Below are 20,301 nucleotides of genomic sequence, written 5' to 3'. Positions count from 1 at the left end.
GATACCTTGAATTTTATTGGTTTGTTTATCCTATGTATAGCTTGCAATCCTGTGTTCACTTGCCTGGGAGTAAGCTCTCTTGAATATAGTGGGACTTATTTGTGAGTAAATGTGCTTAGGGTTGCTCTTCAAGTCAGATTAATCTAGGGTTTCTCAAATTTGGGTTATAGGAACATAGGAAGCCGCCACATACTGAGTCAGACCATTGGTCCATCTAGCTCAGTACTGTCTTCACAGACTGGCAGCGGCTTCTCCAAGGTTGCAGGCAGGAATTCTCTCAGCCTTATCTTGGAGAAGCCAGGGAGGCAACTTGGAACCTAGATGCTCTTCCCAGAGCAGCTCCATCCCCTGAGGGGAGTATCTTCCAGGGCTCACATATCAAGTCTCCCATTCAGATGCAACCAGGGTGGACCCTGCTTAGCTATGGGGACAAGTCATGCTTGCTACCACAAGACCAGATGATGTTGGGTTACAACACTAAAGACCACTGTGGCTGGGGATGATGAGAGTTATAGTGCAGCAACACCTGGGGATCTAAGTTTGATAACCCATGGATTAATCAGTTTTTTTTTAAAAAAAACTTTTATTTTACTAAAAACCCAATTAATTGGGTTGTAGGTTTTTAAAAACGTGCTTTTTAAAAATTGAATATCCTTTCTGCAAAAGCTGAAGATGGCAAGCACTACTACTGGATAAGGCATTCGGAGATAGAACAGAATATTGCTTTTAAGATCATGCATGTGTGCACATCTAAAGTGTACATTTTGTGTTTATGTGCACACCTATGCAAATGTAACCGGTTGATCTGATTGACTAAAACCTGCATGATTTAATAGATGAAGATTTTTTTGGTGAGCATAATAGCTCTGCTCTTAGTGAATATATGTGATCCTGGAGTCTAATCCAGAGAGCTAGTGATTTTTGCACTTTGTCTAGTAATAACAGGCTTCTTCTTCTTCTTCTGTTACTCTTTCCTCGCTTCTGCTAATGTTGCTTCTCAAATCTTGTTCTAGGTTCAGTGGCATTGCAGGTCAAGGATGGTAGCTGGAGCCAACTTCTATATTGTGGGCCGAGATCCTGCCGGCATGCCTCACCCGGAGACTGGAAAAGATCTCTATGATCCAACCCACGGTGCCAAAGTGCTGACTATGGCGCCAGGCCTGATAACGCTGGAAATTGTACCCTTCAGAGTGGCAGCTTATAACAAGAAAAAGAAATGCATGGATTACTATGACTCTGAGCAGTAAGTTATTTTACAGTTCGAATAATTGATGATGACTGTCCCACATAATAATTGGCATTTGGCTCTGCATTTTATTGCTTAGCTTCCCAGTAAATTACTGTTTCTCAGGGGCCCAGGTTCAGTACACTCTTGTCTGACTGGGAATCCCAGAGTTTCCAGTTCACCATTTAGCTATTTTTAGTTTGCATCTTGTGACCTGTGTGTGTGTGTGTGTTTAAAACAGAAACAAAAAACCCAAACTTTAACCTCCACTGCTCTGAAATTGGTTTTGTCACTTTGGGTGGCCTAGGAATGGGGCCCAAGAGTGTTCCTGCCTCTCTAATACACAAATGTTACTGCATTACAAAAATATTACTGCAATATTTCCATGCTGCTATAGGTTCCTTTGCAGTATTACTTTTAAACCTCTTCATTTGGGGGTTTAGTTCCAGGCTTTGTTTGCTACTATCAAACAATCTGGCAAGTTTCTAGATGGCATAAATTCAGTTTATTAGTGAAGATGTCTCCATTTGGGGTGTGTGTGTGTGTGTGAGAGAGAGAGAGAGAGAGAGACCTTTCTAAAGGCTTTCTGTATAAATCTACCTTTCTGTCTATCTCCAGGATTTGCTGAGATTCTCATGCATGATGCTAAAATAAACCGTATATAGTTTTGTAATGTGGGCTCTGCTAGTAGAGCAATTTCTCAATTTTTCAGAAGGGATGTAGCATGCTAACACTTCCTTGGCACACCTGCTGTCTATTAAAGTAACACGGTTTCACAGCTGGAAAAAGCGTAATTTGTTCTTTACATCTGTGGTCTTAGATTCTTAGCTTTTATGTAGGTTACAGACGAAGGATTTATTGTCTAGTAGTTGGGTTACATTCAGATGTCCTGCTGAACCATGGTTTGGCATTAATGAGAATGAGTAGGTCTTCCTCTCTTTAATGAAAAAGAAGAGGAGGAGACAGAAGAATCAATTCCTGATGTGTCCTAGACATCGTTCAGAGGACACATAATACAGCAGTCTTGCTGAAGTTTGGAGAGATCTTTTTGGAGTTCCTCACAATCTGTTATGGATTTCACTACCCTAAATAGTTTAGTGACATCTGCAAATTTGGCCATTTCACTGCTTATCCCCAGCTTCTAGTTCATTTATGAACAAGTTACAGAGCACTGGTCCCAGTAGAGATCCTTGTGGCACCCAACGTCTTACTTCCCTCCATTGTGATAACTGTCCATTTTTATTCCTACCTTCTGTTTCCTGTCCTTCAACCAGTCACCAGTCCACTCATGAACATGTCCTCTTATCCCTTGACTGCTAAGAGCCTTTAGTGGGGAACTTTGTCAGAAGCTTTTTGGAAGTCCAAGTATACTATGTCAACCAAATCACCTTTATCCTCATGCCTGTTTACACTCTCAAAGAACTCCAAAAGGTTAGTGAGGCAAGACTTGCCCTTATGGAAGCCATGCTGATTCTCCTTCAGCAAGGCCTATATATGTTTAACAATTTTGTCTTCAAGTATGCTTTCCATCACTTTATCCAGCACAGTAATTAAGTGAATTGACCTGTAGTTTCCCAGATCCCCCTGAATCCTTTTATGAAAATTGCAGTTAGATTAGCTACTTTCCAGTCCTCTCGTACAGAACCTGATTGTGGGGACAAGTTAAATATTTTTGCTAGGAGATTAACAATTTCACATTAGAGTTCCTTCAGAACCTTTGGGTGGGTGCTATCTGGCCCTGGAGATCTAATTTTTAGTTTTTCAAGACAGTTTAGAACATCCTCTGTCACTTCAAATTTGACCAGTTCTTCAGCTTCCAAGCCTAAGAAGCCCAGTTCTGGAATGGGTATATGGTCAGTATCTTCCACCATGAAGACAGATGCAAAGAGCTCACTCAGCGTCCCTGAAATCTACTTATCCTCCTTAATAATCCCTTTCATGTCCTCATCATCCAAGGGTCCAACTGCCTCCCTCGTAGTTCTGCATCAATATTTTCAGAGTTATTCCCCTTGACACTTCTAGCTATCTGCTCCTCAAACTGGATGGATTTTCTGGATATCCTGTGTACACAACCTTGAGTTCCACAGAAGAAAGTCAGGATATGCAGTAGTGTTCCCTCTAACAGGGATTCCCAGATGTTGTTGACTACAACTTGCATAATCCGCAGCCAAAAGCCATTTCTGCTGAGGATGCTGGGAATTGTAGTCAACAACATCTGGGAATCCATGTTAGAGGGAACAGTTATATGCACGTTAAATAAGTAGTCTGACATTCCTGGAGTTCCCATGTCAAACGTTGTGATCTGACACGGGCTGGAACAAGACCTTTGTCCCAGTCTTACCATTGCTTTGCTATTGTCATGATACTGCTCTGTGAGTTTTGTGGTTTGCCCTGGAAGCCAGCCCAGCCCAGAATATCTGCTGCGTGGGGCTCTTAAGTACCATCTTAAGTGCTCTTAAGGGGCTCTTAAGTGCCCCTTCCTTCTACTTTGACTTTGGAAATCTGAGAGGTACGCTGTAGGTAGGGCTTGCATGAACCAGTTGACCCATTCATTTTTCTTTAGAGCTCCCTTTCCAGTTTGGACCCAACTTGTGGCATAAATCTTTTTTTAAAGCTATCAAGAGAGGAGAGCTAGTCTTGTGGTAGCAAGCATGACCTGTCCCCTTAGCTAAGCAGGGTCTGCTTGGTTGCATGGGCATAATTATGATTAGACAAGGGGAAACAGTCTCTGGGGGCCCACTGCCTCGAATGGCCCCCCAGAGACATGTCACATGACTCACCATTGCCCGCCCACTCAGCCCCAAGGCCCCTCAGCCAGTCCTCCTGGCCTGCAATCTAAGCAACCAGCCTGCAAGCTGCTAGAGAGTTCCTTCTCTCGCTGCCTCTCAGCTGATAGGTGGGTGGGCGGGGCTTCCAGAGAGGCCTCCCTGAAACTGAGTGCCCCGGCAGGCAGGCAGGAAGGAGGCAGGCAGAGTGGCCATCACTGGCTGCCTTTTACCCACCACAGTTCTCTGTAGACCCTCTGCCCAGCACAAACCAGCCTTTGCTTGCTTAGTAATGGAGGTATGATGTGAATTCCTTTTTGTGGTTAACCCCCCGCCCCACACACACACACTATCTATCTATCTATGGATCTGCTTGCCATAGGGCTTTGATATGGGAGGGGGGAGAGACCAAGAAGTCTCTGAATATTTGAAAATTTGCTGGCTTTTTTTTTTAAACCATCTAAGAAGTCCTATATATAAGTGGCTTGTTTCATGGCAGAAAATTACAAAAACTTCTGTAACAAACAATATTTTATTTATTTATTTATTCATTCATTCACTCATTTATAAATGCACTTATGTTCAAGTTGTTTTGCAATCCAGAAGGTCTGAGTGAGAACTGTGAAGCATGTGTTGTGCTTTTATTTTATTTTTCTTTAGAAATGCCAAGCTGGTTGGGCATGTCCAAAAACCTCACTCACATTATATACACTGTATGTCATCAATCAGTATGATTCTGTAATGATATGAAATGTTAAGGAGGCCCTGCACATGCTGATTTGCCCCCCAGCCACACACCCCACTAGGGATGAACCTGATTCTGAGCACCTGCAGGGTGGCTTTTATCTCAGTAGAGTGAAAGACCACAACCAGCCCTACTTCCAAATTGGGGAGCAGGGAGAATGACTTTTAGGACAGAGGGCATAACTCCAGGAGCTCCTTGAGCCCTGGCATGTCGAGAATGACTTTTAGGACAGAGGGCATAACTCCAGGAGCTCCTTGAGCCCTGGCATGTCTCGTCTATCTTAAAATTTTACCAAGAAGAGGCAGATTCCTCATTCTCCCCACTACCACCTCTTTTTTACCTGAGGAATGGTGCTAATTCTTGCTATTTTCTCTATTTCTCCCCACCTATCTTACTTACTTCAGTGGGTCTTACTGGTCTCCTATAGGGAGCAAAATATACTGGGAGCACAAATTAGTTTGGTTTGCTTTACATCCCTGAGCATGTGCAATCCTATATGCACTTACCAGGGAAGGATCTCAGACAGTTGAATGCAGTGGAGTTTATTTTTAAGTAGACATGCTTTCCTTGCTAGTAAGTCCTTTAGGTTTCAATGAAATGTACTTCCAGCTAAATGTGGTTAGATCTGCTGCCTGAGGCTGCAATTCTCCACACACTTCCCTGGGACTCTTACACACAGCAGGCTTTACTGCAAGTTTACTGGGAGGCTTTACTGTGAAATTGAAGTTCTCCCAAAGAACCAGTGCAAAATGTTGTTGTTGTTTTTTACTCCGGATATAAATCAGGTTACACTCTAATGAGCAGTGAAAAACCTAAATTGCGTGTGAACTGCTCCCCAATAACTCGCAGGGACTTCAGGGTAAATCTGGCCAACGTGTGAATATAGCACCTCTATTCCAGAGGAGATGTGTGTTAAAGGGCTTTAAAAGCCCTGTGTGAAAAACCTCCTGAAATCAAACTTTACTGAATTTGTTCAGAATTCTGAGAAACCATACATAGGCCCGCACTGCATGGTTCACAATCTCCTTTGCTAACCTGCAGTGAGGGGCCCATTTTAATAATTATTGTTTCTAGTGTGTCCTCGGCATTAAAAGTAGCACAAATATATAGTATTCAATGTATATCACTATATATTGTGAAGTGTGCATGTGTGTATTCAATGAAATGTATTTCCAGGCAGCATACTTATTTTGAAATATCAGACTTAAATCCTTGGGGGCCTGGGATGTGCAGAGGCCCTGGACTTTGAGGGGGTGCATTTTAAAATCTTGTCTGTGGGCCCAATCCAATCTTGCTACGCCCCTGCCTGGTTGCATATGAATGTGAGACTTGATGTGTATGTACTGAAAGATACTCTCCTTAGGGGATGGAACCGCTCTGGGAAGTGCATCAGAAGGTTCCAAGCTCCCTCCCTGGCATCTCCAAGATAGGGCTGAGAGAGAGATTTCTGCCTGCAACCTTGGAGAAGCTGCTGCCAGTCTGTGAAGGCAATACTGAGCTAGAAAGACCAATGGTCTAACTCAGTATATGGCAGCTTCCTATGTTCCGAAGCAGTTCAGACAATCTCTGTTGAGAGGTGCGTGAAGTTGGATAAAATCCAAGCCAATCAAATAATAGCATTTCCGAGGTAGAAGGGAACTGCTCCAGCAGCTCTGACAGATAGCTGTTTTCCAGCTTCTGTTTTAAAACCTCTAGTGAAGGAGAACCCTTCACTGCACATGACATTTTGTTCCACTAACAGCCCTTACTCTCTTAAACTTTAAACAAAAAACATTTCTGTATAAATAATATGGCAAGTGTCTTGTTTTCACACAAGACACTAAAGTGCCTTTTAACCCATGTTGCACTATTTATGCATTAATACAGGATAGAATGCAGAAGACAAATCAAATTCACATTCTTGATAGTGTTGATTTTAATACTGATTTAAGGAAGTCTATTTAAGTCTTATCATGAATTGTGCAAACAGTGTATTGGTACAGAAACTAAAGAAAAAATGAAAGGAAGGACTCCAAACACAGTTGAAATCTAGCTTGCTCAGATAGTTCATTGGGAAGCTAGGGCATCTTCCTTTGTTTTGTAGTGCACTAAATCAATCCTCTTTCCATGTGTGTTGACATGGTGGCAGCAGTACCAATTACTGAGCCAGAATGAACCCAAATAAAAAGGGAGGAAGAGCTGTAGAGGTGGTGGATGCCATCTTAATAGAAACGTGCAACTCAGACCAGTATCTGAGATCCCTCCAAAGATGGCTGACATCCAGACTAATTACACACCAGCAGAGCATTCTGCATTGCATAAGTGGAAAGTGGAATTTTTCAGCAATTTCCTCCTTTAGTCACCTGTGCATTAAAAAAAAGTTCCTGAAGGTCCCCTAATCTTTAGTCTGTTCCCTCTTGTGTGATAGAAGAAGCTCTTCTTCTGACACACCATAGGTCTGAATGTTGGCCAGTTGGCCTTCTCTTCTTGAACATTTGACTGAGATCAAGTATAAATATTATCTAATGTAGTTAATCTATTCTTATCAGCATATTCTCTTTCCTTCAACTTGACCAGCACGTTGGAGAGGAGAGCTGGTCTTGTAGTAGCAAGCATGACTTGTCCCCTTAGCTAAGCAGGGTCTGTCTTGGTTGCATTTGAATGGGAGACCACATGTGAGCACTGTAAGATATTCCCTTCAGGGGATGGAGCTCCTCTGGGAAGAGCAGAAGGCTTCAAGTTCCCTCCCTGGCTTCTCCAAGATAGAGCTGAGAGAGACTCCTGCCTGCAACCTTGTAGAAGCCGTTGCCAGTCTGTGTAGGCAATACTGAGCTAGATAGACCAATGGTCTGACTCAGTACTACTACGAATATTTATATACCGCTCTCCAACCAAATTCTCAAAGTGGTTTACATAACAAAAAAGAAATACATAAATAAGATGGTCAGCTGTCCCCAAAGAGCTCACAATCTAAAAAGAAACATAAGGTAGACACCAGCAGCAGCCACTGGAGGGATGCTGTGCTGGGGTTGGATAGGGCCAGTTGTTCTCCCTCTGCTAATTATAAGAGAATTGCCACTTTAAAAGGTGTCTCTTTGCTCAGTTAGTAAATGGCAGTTTCCTATGTTCCTTTCTGTCACTGCTCTACCTCAAAGCAGTTGCTCTTCTTCCTCCACCGGTGGTTATCCATTGTGAGTATATGACATGGAGAAAAAATGAAATCTCCGCCGCATGAAGATTTCTCATGCCTGTAGTTCTTGAAAATCAGTTTGGTGGAGGCCGTGATAATGGTTATATGACTTGCTGTGCACAAGAAACAAATACAGCAGACATTTGTTTGGGAACAAAAAATTGCAAAACAATACATAATATTATTTGCAATATTTAGCTGCTAGAATATGTGGCTTTATTTCCTGAGAGAAGCAAATAACTTTTTCAGATGCAGTTCTCAAAATCTTTTATGTTCGGCTTCTCAGACCAAACAAAATCACTTAAGTTAGACCCAGCAGTGGATAGGGTTTTGTGGTTAGCAAGCAGGGGCCTCGCATTAAGGGAAACACACTTGCTAATCATGTGCACATGAAAATTGTGAAATGTCTGAGTAATAGAAATCATGTTGGGAAGCTTGTGAATAATGACTGGTTTTATCATTTCATATTTGACAAATTAAGTACTTCCACAAGCTAAGATTAAAGTCGTGCTAAGTACACATGGACTCTTGAAACAGGCTGACTGTCTTGCTAAATGTTCATTTGATATAAGCCAGTGTTTGAGCCCCGAGTACCTCATCTGCGTTACAAAGTACTGCTATGCATGAAACAGATAAAGGATCTTTCTAATAATAAGAGAGCCAGCACAGTGTAGTGGTTAGAGTGTTGAATTAGGCCCAGGGAGACCCAAGTTCAAATCCCCATTCAGCCTTGAAGGTCACTGGGTGACTCTGGGCCTGTCATCTCTCTCTCAGCCTAACGTACCTCACAGGGTTGTTGTACATGGTTATGTTTATCCTCTCACAACTCTGGGCTCCTTGGAGGAAGAGTGGGATAAAATTGTAAAATAAAGAATAGTAAAATGTTGCTTAAAGGTCTTGCAAGCCTGTGCTCTCCCCTTATGCATTCCTTTTTTCAGGTGTGTTTAAAGAGAGAAAATGTTTCTTGAACGTATAAGAACTGTATCAATCTTATTTTAATTCTCTCTCTGATGATGCAACTTTCCCATAATGTCCAGAACCTCTAAACAAGCACTTGATTAAGTTAAAAAGAATAATAAGAAGTAGTTCTGGTAAGAACTAATTTACTTACTTTCCTTTCACTATCCCCACAACTGGACTAAATTTGGTCCAACTCAGTTACACAATTCACAAGTTGGCCCACTTGTGCCTCAAATGTTAATGTGTCCACCATCATGAATTGGGGTGGATGACAAACTATGCCTTTGATGTGTCCCTATGTGTCCCCACAACTGTACCAAATTTGGTCCAGATCGGTTCCCACTTGCGCCTCAAATGTCCATGTGTCCACCATCTAAAATTTGGGTGGATGACCTCATCACAAACTACGCTGTTGAGATGTCCCTTTGTGTCACTCACTACAGATGTACCAAATTTGGTCCAAATTGGTTAGATGATTCACAGGTTAGTCCACTTATGCCTCAAATGTTCACGTGTATGCCATCTTGAATCTGAGTAGATGACATCATTACGAACTACACCATTGAGGTGTCCCCATGTGCCCCTACAACTGTACCCAATTTGGTTCATATTGGTCCAGGCATTGCAAAGTTGATATCAGGTCGGTCACTCACTCGCTGACTGCTGCGTGATCTCATAAACTTATAGTCCATAAGGAATAAGCCGTAATAAGTAGGCTAAAAAATTGCTAGCTCTAGGGACCCTGGAGAATTCAGGGCTCTGGGTTGTGGCTGTGGGGTTGGATCCAAAGGAAAGTTGTACAAGAGGAAGGGCACTTCTGCATGTGTGGAGCAGGGCTGGCGGTTTTTGTTTGTTTGTTTTTTGCAATTTCTAGCTTCCTCCTCCATCTGCAGCCCCTACCATGGCCATTTAATACTAGGATAACATTGCTTGTGGTTCTTTGGATTCAAACCAGATTTTTTATCTAATACCGTTGTCCCAATGCAGTGATGGGTTTTTAAAAAATATTTATGATTCTGTAAGTTGAAACGATGCCAGTACCTATAGTTCAGAATGATTATGTGATGTAATAAGGGACCATTCAACATATCTGCAGTTTCAGATGAGGAATGTTAGATACTTCTCATTGGGAATACAGAATATGGTAGTGGGCACAACATTCATCTTTGTGAGAATCACAACATTTATTTCCCCCCAACTCCCACTCCCTCACAGGTTTTTAGCTCTTATGCTTGTAACTACTTGCTTCAGTCTATGTGAACAGTTTCTGGTGACTTTTCAGAAGCCCAAGGAATTGCTGAGTGTGGCTTTTAGCAGAGTTGTGGTCTTGAGAACTCCTTGCTCCTCCCTATGAACAGCAGACCCAGAATAGATTATGCCAAATAAGGAAAAAAGAATGTGAGTGGTTAGTGGTAGAGTCTAATATCTTTGCACAATTTGTCTGGATTGCCAGGCTGCACACACTTTCCCCCTGAGCATCAAATGTAGATGGCCTTGGTTGCAATCCTGTACCTAGCTCTGTGCTGTATATATTAGAACTTAAGGGTGTGTAACTAATACAGAATTTCAGCCTGCAGAGATCTTTGGACACTTGTGTCAGCGCTGGTAGTGTCCATCAGTCGTCTAGTGCAGGTGTAGGCAACCTTTGGGACTCCAGTTGTTGTTGAACTCAACAAATCTCATTGTCTCCAGCATTGTAGCTGGGGATGATGGAAGTTGTAGTTCAGAACTGCTGGAGTTCCAAAGGTTGCCTACCACAATCTGGTAGGAGAGCAGGTAGCAAAGAGAACTCCTTACCAGAATCCTGGACCAGTAAGCATGGCAGAAGTCTGGTGCAGTGTAGTTGTGTCACCCTTGCTCATCCTGCTTGTTTGGGTGAGCTCATTTGGCACAGGGTGATCATAAATTGAGGGATTGTAAGTAAGCAGTGCTCAGAGCTCTGTGTCCAGAAGTGCCCTAAAGGATGACCTGTTCACCTGCAGCAAAACTTTATCTTTGATTCATTATGGACATTTGGAGCCGCCTTATACCAAGTCAGGCTATTGGTCCATCTAGTTCAGTATTGTCTACTGGCAGCAGCTCTCCAGAGTTTGATGGGATCCTTCCCAGTCCTGCCTGGAGATACCAGGGAGTGAACCTGGGACCTTGTACATGCAAACTAGATTCTCTTCCGTTGCACTACAGCCCCATCTCCCTTGATTGCAAACTCAAAAGGAAACTGCTGTGCAGCACAGGGTCTATGGGAAATGCCCAAATTCTTGGCTTGCAGAAATAGCACGGCTCTCTGATTTTTGATCTAAAAATTTATAGAGCGGGGTGTTAATATTCTGTTTGCACTGGCTTTTCTGTCTGTGAGGCATGGTGATGGAAAACTAAATTGTTGAGCAAAATCTTCCAAGCGATTCTTAATAAATTATGCAGTGGAGATGTGTTTGCTGGTGCTGGAGTGCAAGGAAGATGGCTGGCAGCATGTGAAAGCAGAACACCCATTTTGTGTGGTGTCTGTAGCATGTAGCGCAGATGTGGAATGCAACATACTGAGAAAAAGGTGCCTTGGGAGCGGCGCTTAAATCTCCCTTCAAAGGGAATGCATGCCAGCCGCCTGGGCTTCACACAACTTGGCACTCTGGGGGATGTCAGGCTTTAATTGGTCTTTGCCTTTTTTCTTTTAATCAAAAAGTCGGAACACAGAAACTTGTAAGCTTTTATTGTTCCATTTCCCTTGCCAAATAGCAGGTCATACCCATATTTTTGTAGCAAAACTGAGCGTTGTCACTTGAGGATTTTAATAAATGAACTACAACTTGAACACTTCATTGCCTGCAGAGACAAGAGAGAATACTTTCGCACAAGCAGGATTTCTTTCCTATTCCCATCAGCTACTTGTATCCCTGGGATGCCATTCAAACTGTTGGACAGCTCATTCCTGGATTTTGTATGTGGTACTTTGTCAAAAGTATTCTTGATTAATACTCTAGACAAGTGGAGATGAGTGATTGCGAGTGTGTGTGTGTTGTTTGTTTTTAAAAGATAAATAGAGTGAGAGTGCTATTGAAGTCTTAAAATTAATTGTAATGAGAATCTGCCAGTAAACCCACACAACTTGGCCCCTGATCATAATGGTTATGATGAAAGGCCATCTGGTTCATTTGGCCTTTTAAAAGAAATTTACTTGTATCTGGCTATGTCAGAGTGTGTAATGTTACAGGAGAAGACTTGGCAAGTCAGTCATTTCATTTTGGTAGTATACAGATTCATGTGTCTTTTTTGGAAGGGCTGCTGTAAAATTCAGCCAGAAGATGCTGGTAAGAATGAACACTGTTCAAGGAAATAAGTCTCTTGAAGGAAACAAGTCTCTGGAAGAGAAATTCTGCATTTTGACAAAATATTTGGTGGTTTCTTGTTGCTTGCAGGGGTTTTGTGTAGTACTAGCAAGTGTACTTCTAGAATGTAGACAGTTGGTCCCAGAACCGATAATCAGTTTGTGTATCTGCTCATCTTTTGATGGCTAGAATAACGAGTGATTATTTGCATGTGTGAACCCAGGGGCATAAGGAGGCTGAAGTGGGCCCAGAGACAAAATCTTAAAATGGGCCCCTCGCTGATATACACACACACTCACTTCACATGTGACTTGCCTCTGGGGGGCCCCTCGAAGCGTGGGGGCCCCCAGGCAGCCGCCTCCCCTTGCCTAATGGTAGTTACGCCCCTGTGTGAACCAGCTATCACAGGTCAAACACTATAGACAGAATTTTTGTATCATGTTACCTTTAAAATTATCCTTTTTGATGAGGGCAGTTCACATGTTCAGTTGTAAGTCGAGTGGTGAGTCATGTGAATCAACTTTTATTCGAGAGTAGTCTTTTTATTGGATCAACTCCAGCTGGTATTAGTGTTTTAGGAACATAGGAAACTGCCATATACTGAGTCAGACCATTGGTCTATCTAGCTCAGTATTGTCTTCACAGACTGGCAGCGGCTTCTCCAAGCTTGCAGGCAGGAATCTCTCTCAGCCCTCTCTTGGAGAAGCCAGGGAGGGAACTTGGAACCTAGATGCTCTTCCCAGAGCAGCTCCATTCCCTGAGGGGAATATCTTGCAGTGCTCACACTTCTAGTCCCCTTTCATATGCAACCAGGGCGGACCCTGCTTAGCTATGGGGACAAGTCATGCTTGCTACCACAAGACCAGCTCTCCTCTCCAGGTTCCTTAGGTTCTTGAGTTTCACAGGACTCTTCACCAATAGGATGAGAAACTAGCTTATCCCAGAAGCAGTCGGTGTGGATGCCATGGGGAGGGGAGGGGAGGGTGGCAGTGGCAGGAGGCACCTTTAAGCATAAATTAATAGGTACTTGCCACCTAATGGCACAGCAGGGAAATGGCTTGACTAACAGGCCATAGATTGCTGGTTCAGATCCCTGCTGGTATGCTTCCCAGACTATGGGAAACACCTATATTGGGCAGCAGCAATATAGGAAGATGCTGAAAGGCATCATCTAATACTGCACGGGAGGAGGCAATGGTAAATCCCTCCTGTATTCTACCAAAGACAACCACAGGGCTCTGCGGTTGTCCGGAGTCGACACTGACTCAACGGTGCACTTTACCTTTACCTCTGCTCTGGCTGCAGCTGCAAACTACTCTGAGCAGCAGCACGCTGCCCAGCATTTCCTGCGGCAGCAGATCGGCTCCTCCACTCACCTGGCCATCAGTGGGGGGTGGGCTCCGTGGAAGCCAGGTGAGTGGCGGAGCCGCAGGGAATGCCAGGCAGCGTGCTGCTGCTCGGAGTAGTTTGCAGCTGCAGCTGGAGCGGAGGTAAGCATCTATTAATTTGTACTTAAAAGTGCCCCTCTCTCTCTCTCTCTCTCTCTCTCTCACACACACACACACACACACACACACACACACACACACACACACACCTCTGCACTGGCCGCACCTGGCTTATCCTCAGCTGCATATGGGGCAAAATGTGTTACAGATATTTGTCACTTCAGATAGTGATCTAATCGGAGGAACATTAAGCACATGGTACCATTGGCAGCACAGGCTATTGAAATGCCCTTTAAGAATTGTCTCCATTTAATCCACTAGGTTTAAAGCAAGATGTCTGGAAACCATAGCTCTCTGCCTCTGAATGTTACCTTGTATTTAAAGTGCGGTTCTTCAAATTGGCTTTTTAACAAACTCTGCCTTGCAGATAGCTGAAAATAAAGGCTGCTGTATGTAGACATTCGCGTCTGTGGTGAAGTTACAGTGATTTTATGTGCAAGAACAAGAACCTTTGGAGTGTGACAGTTAGTTCAGGATTTGTTTACTTTACATTTCTTTACCAGCAGTATGTATCTGGTGTGTTGCAAATTTGGAATTGTGTTGTCCATGCTGTATAGAAATATCTAATAAGAGCCATATCAGTAGTTTTGTGTTGCTTCATACATTCCCAAGTTTGTGGGGAATGTGTTTAAACTGCATTCTTTATCCTGCTTTAGATTTTTCTATTCTGTTTTCTTCTTTCATTCAAAATGGCATATCCACCAAATTAAAATGCATTTTGCATGCTAGACTAAGGAAAGTAAACTGTTTCTTATTAATACAAATTATTAGACTTCCTTTTGGCTGTTTTTGAAAGGCTACAGTAGCCTTTATTCTGTGGAGGAGGAGTATGCCTTCATCTGTGGACATGATGAATACATGATGAATTTAAGTATACTGCAGCATGATTTGGTTCAAACCAAGCTCTGATTCTGCCCTCAAGCACCTTCATTTGATATACATTATTTTCCTACTCTCACTGAGAAAGCAGCCTTTATTTGGATTGCTGTCATTACTAAAAATAAAATTAGTGTAGACCAGAGGCTCCCAAGTCAAGACTGGGGAGCTGAAGTGTTTGGTCCTGACAGCGAAGATAATTACTGTGGGCAGACTGTAAAGCTGATGGAATGGAGAGAATTGTGGTATGCAGTTATTCCTGGAGATACATGCTATAGCAAGGATAGGGAAGAGTGCATCAGAGGAGGAATTGTTCTGTGTCAAAGTAAGCACAGAATGCAGGAAACATAAGCTCTTCTACAGGAGGATGGCAGTGGAAAGTATCAGGACTAAAAAGTAGCTTGGTATTAGAACATACTATTGCTCCCCTGTTCAAAACTCAGATTTCCTTTAAAACTCTTCCCTTTTAAAAATCTGTTTTTCTTTCTTTCCCACTTACCTTTGTAGCTGCACATAAATTTGTAATGTCCACATCACACAGTAAAGTTTGATGCATATTAATGCCTGTCAAAACAACTGTTACTGAAAAACATACATTTATTAAGGGAGTCAGCAAAAAAGAAAGTTTTGTGATTATGGTTGACTTAAATGATGCTCACACAGACTGGGCAAAATCTAGATTTGGATTTCAAGCAAGAGATAGAATTTCTAGATTACATTCCTTGGAGCAATTGGCTATGGAACTGACTAGGAGAGAAGCAACCTGGATTCAATCCTGAGTGGTGCCCAATGTCTAGTGCAAGATGCAGTTGCTTATTAACTGGTTGGGAACAATGACCAATGTGTGTTATCAAATTCAACAATGAAGCTTCCAAAGTACAACAGTGTCAAATTTGATTTCAAAAGAAGAATCTTATCAAATATGAGAGGATTACTTTAAAAAGTCAAGACTGTCAAAATCTTTCCTGGTTTACACTCCTGGTTTACACTCTACTTTATAAATAAGTCTTTCTGCTAGAATGTATACCACAGCTTAGAAAAAGACAGAACAAATCCAAGAGGATGCCGGCATGGCTGTTGATCAGAGTCAAGGAAACTCAAGCAAGCTTTCTTTTAAAAGTGGACATTTTTCACCAATGACAAGTACAAACCTTGATGACAATAAACGATAACAAATCAAGTGGAGAAAAAAGTGGAACTTTCTCTCTCTTTCCCATGATATTGGAACTTAGGGGCCTTCAGTGGCACTGATTCAGGTCAGACATAACACAAAACTAACTTATAAAATTTCCTGCCACAAGATGCAATAATGGCCATTAGCTTGGATGACTTTAAAAGATTAGATTATTTTTTTAAAATTAATTTTACATCTATATCCCGCTCTTCCTCCAAGGAGCCTAGAGTGATGTACTACATACTTAAGTTTCTACTCACAACAACAACCCTGTGAAGTAGGTTAGGCTGAGAGAGAAGTGACTGGCCCAGAGTCACCCAGCAAGTCTCATGGCTGAACGGGGATTTGAACTCAGGTCTCCCTGGTCCTAGTCCAGCACTCTAACCACTACACCACGCTGGATTAATCTATGGAGTGCAAGTCTAATCAGTGCAGTACTAGTCATGATGGTCAGATGCTATCTCCAGGTTCAAAGGCAGGATATTATGGAATACCGGTTGCTGGGAAGCAGGAGAGGGCTTTTTGCCTGGATGCCCTGTTTGTGGGCTTCCCAGAGGCATCTGCCTGGCCACTGTAGGAAACAGGATGCTGGACTAGGTGGTCTCTTTTGATCCAGCAGGACTTCTCTTATTTTATGAGTAGTGTTTTATAGTTAGTATGTTTTAATTATGATATCCAAGAGAAATGCATCCTTTGCATTCTCCCCACCCACATTTTAATACTGGCACTACTGTTAAATTGCAATAATTCATATTGTTCTCGAAATGACTGGCCATTGTACAGAATTATTAAAAACCTGTTCCTGCCCCCAAATGTACAACTTTTTAACACAACAGGAAGAGGAAAAAGTAGTGGAAGAGGCTGGTAACGTCAACTATTTGCTAACACAAACACATGCATTTCAAGAAGTTTCCTAACGTCTGGAAAGAATTGAATGGACTGGATTTCAAAAGGCAGTGGATTCCAAGCAAAGGGGGTAACAAAAGAATGTATGCAAATGAGGCTTGGGTAGAATCCTGCTATTCAGAAAACAAAACAAGGATACAAGGAATAAAACAATTGTTCAGGAGTATAAAGTGAATGCAAAAGAATTGAGAGAGCTATGGAATGGATGCACTTAAAGAGTAAATTCTTGAGAGGAGTAAGGTAGCCAGTGATCAGAAAGCACTTTAGGAATTATGTGGAAAAATAAGATCAACAGAAGAATGAAAGTTGGAAAGAAAAGGCCTTTGCTTTTAAACCACTTAATCTATTTTTATTTTGTTTTTCAGTTTGATTTCCCAAAGTAGTGTACAACTACCAACTCATGATTAAAACCAGCAATATTAATAAAAACTGGAAGCAGTAGAATAAAAAAACAGCCTAAGTTATTTGAAAGTGCTGCGTTTCAGGGAGGTCGTTACATCTGTGAAAAGACAACCGGCAGCTTCCGGAGGGGGCAGTTACAGAGTTCGGCACCTGCTACAGAAAGTACCCTGTTTCTCATGGAAGCCTGCAAGACGGATCCTTAAGTAGGACCTCATCAGTTGATTTTAAATGTCAGTTGGCTTCACTAGGACAGAGACAGTCTGTGAGATAATGGGTACCCAGGACACTTAGGTTTTTGTAATTTGAAACCAGCCTCTTGGATGACTTTAAAAGATTAGATTATTTTTTTAAAATTAATTTTACATCTATATCCCGCTCTGGTAGCCAGTCCAGAGGTTTCAAAATGGTGGATGAGTATGCCAACTGAAACTTGTTAACACTGCTTGCTTGCTTATCTCCCATGCCATCTTCAAGGGGAGCTAAGGACAAACCAATGCACAAAGAATTACAATATTTGTCATTCTTCTTCACTTTGAGCCCACCGCCCTTTGAGGTCATCTGAGGAGGTCCGTCTCCAGTTACCGCCAACTCGTTTGGTGGCTACACAGAGACGGGCCTTCTCGGTCGCTGCCCCAAGATTGTGGAATGTGCTTCCTGCTGAGACACGATCCTCCCCATCTCTGGCAATTTTCAAAAAACACTTGAAAACCCATCTTTTCGCCCAAGCTTTTTCAACTTCCTAAATTTTTAGGTTTTAATTTCTGGTTTATTTTTAATTTTTTTTTGTTTTTGTTTTTGTATAACCACCCAGAGATGAAAGTTTGGGGCGGTGTACAAATTTGAAAAATTATTAATTAAATTATAAAATACAATCTCAAATTATATTGGGCATTGCAGCTGTTGTAGGTCAGGGATTTTCCCTATGTTCGTCCCTTGGTTGGGTAATTTACACCAGGCACCAGTATCACATTTCCAAACAGAGCTTTATTAAAGTTTTTGCTAGCAATCAAAGCTCACTGGGGCAGCCACGCCTTCTAGCAGGTTCTACGTCTCTTTTATATTGAGATAACAGTTCATTCTACATTTGCGCATTTCATATAGGCCAATACATCCCCTTTACAAAGGTCCCAGATGGTTTCAAGTATGACTTCTCTCATTCACACAGTCATAATCAAGCACCTTCAAGGCAAGGAACAGAATGTACATGATACGAAAAGTGCCATCTAACTCAGCTAGCTTGCTACTTATTCATTCTAATCCTCTTCGCTGCTTAAGCACATTAGTTCGACTTTCAGGCAAACAAATTATCCCCTGTATACATTTGGCTTCTATTTTTTTTTTCCCCACTTGCTGATCCATATCCAACTGAGGTCAGCATTTGGCTTCCATTTCAAAGAAACCAACAAAGAATGAGTAAGAAATCTATGTTGCAAATTGAATAAATGAAGTTTAAAAAAAAACCTGTTTTATTTGTGAGATTAATTGCTGTTTGGTTCACAATACTCCTGTTTTCTTTGTGTCTTTAGTCTATTTAAGAGAAGTTCATTTAGGTATCTCACATTTAAGCTGCTGGATTTCTAGATTTTCCTTATGTATCCTTCTCACTATTTGTGTACCTGGATGTTTCTGACTGAGTAATTTTCTGAAGAGGAAAATTGCTCTTATTGTAGGGATTGCCTGGTTAGGCACAAATAGACTGAATGTCCACCTAGTCAAATATGGTCTCTCATAGTGGCTGGATAGATGTCCCTGAGAAGCTCACAAGTAGATCATGGTGGCATTCTTTGTCCCAAGCACTGAGAGGTAGAGTGGTACCACTTCTGCATGTGAAGTTCCCTTTTCATTTATCATAACAAAGAATCACTGATATAAACCTACATTCTCTATATCAGTTTGTTTTAAATGGTGGTTGTTTTTTTGTGTTTTACTTGTTGTGCATCGCCCAGAGCTCTTGGATGGGGTGGTATAGAAATGTAATAAATATCTCTTCCCCACCATTTTAAAAAAATCAATTAGATTCATTGACTATTACTAAATCTTGTGGCAATGAATTCCATACACTGATTATGTGAACAAGAACAGATGGTGAAACTTGGCGTATTATCGGATTTTCAACTTGTGTACAAGGAAATAAAGCATTCTCTCAATTCTGTACTGCTCAACAGATGCTCTTGGGACCACAAGATTGTATTTTGAACATAACTCAGTTTCATGAACACTGTTGGATCCTTCACCTAAAATATGTTTCTTCTTGTGTTTGCTTTCAGCCATGAAGATTTTGAATTTATTTCGGGAACCCGCATGCGTAAACTAGCTCGGGAAGGACAAAACCCTCCTGAAGGTTTCATGGCTCCTAAAGCATGGACTGTGCTGACAGAGTACTACAAATCCTTGGAAAAGGCTTAGGCTGCTTATTAATTGCAGATCAACCTTTGACGCTCGATTTATTAACAAGGGGACCACACAGTCACCGTTGGCGCTGCTTTGTTGTAGTGTCTGTCAGGAAGTTTCCCCCTAAACACAGGCCCTTCTCCTTAACTTAGCATCATTCTCTGCTTCTTATGGGTTCTGTTACATATTGGCACCTAATAAACTTCTGGTTTTAATGTTTTCTCTCTCTTTTTATTACGGTTAATATTCTTGCGGTAAGATTTTTAAATCTTGTCTTTTTAAATATTATTTTTATGCCTCTGTGCCCTGCAGTTCTCAAAGCTGCTGCAGCTTTCTTTTCTTCCTTTCCCGTTATTTAAGGTAGATTAGATATCCTTGCTTTTCATAGTTTACAGGATGAATATGGCAGTTTGATTATATGAACTAGAGATAGGTGCTACATTTAATCAAAATGAAATATATTTTTAAAAGATACTAAAATTGTACTTTTCTGTCAGTGGTCTTTGAAGTTCTTGTATGGAATCTCAGGCTTCACTGTATTGCAAATTAAACCTTTGTTGAATGAATGCTTTGTTTATATATTGTCTTTGTGATGGTGTAAAGAGTGCTGGGAAATACTAAGATTATTGTGTGTGATCCCTGGGAACTGTTAGATCTCCCCCCACCGCCACTCACACACCGCCCGCCCGGCCATACACTTGTTGTAGGTGCAACACAGTTGCTGATTTTAGACTAAATCTGGCTTTTGTTTTTCCTCTCCTTGCCTCATAGTATTAATACTTTTAAACTGTAGAAGAGAACAAGATGTCATTTCCATCGACTGACTATACACTTTCAATACGCTTCTTGTTTTTTTA

General features: G+C 41.7%; 1 protein-coding gene across 3 annotated transcripts in view; it reads left to right on the top strand.

The window, feature by feature from the left end:
• The window catches only part of PAPSS1 (3'-phosphoadenosine 5'-phosphosulfate synthase 1), an 88,352-nt gene extending 68,342 nt beyond the window's left edge, over positions 1–20,010 (top strand). For 2 of the 3 annotated variants that reach the window (XM_053257102.1, XM_053257101.1), the window contains exons 11-12: positions 1,014–1,243; positions 19,321–20,010. In XM_053257102.1, the coding sequence (XP_053113077.1) occupies positions 1,014–1,243; positions 19,321–19,459 (369 nt within the window). In that variant the 3' untranslated portion in view covers positions 19,460–20,010. Of the gene's footprint in view, positions 1–1,013; positions 1,244–2,499; positions 2,657–19,320 lie in introns of all 3 variants that reach the window. The other variant, XR_008308808.1, reaches the window with a different exon arrangement.
• Positions 20,011–20,301: the final 291 nt, after the last annotated feature.

The sequence above is a fragment of the Hemicordylus capensis genome, chromosome 5 (genome assembly GCF_027244095.1).
Source record: "Hemicordylus capensis ecotype Gifberg chromosome 5, rHemCap1.1.pri, whole genome shotgun sequence".
NCBI lineage: Eukaryota > Metazoa > Chordata > Lepidosauria > Squamata > Cordylidae > Hemicordylus > Hemicordylus capensis.
This window is presented reverse-complemented; position numbering and strand designations above follow the sequence as displayed.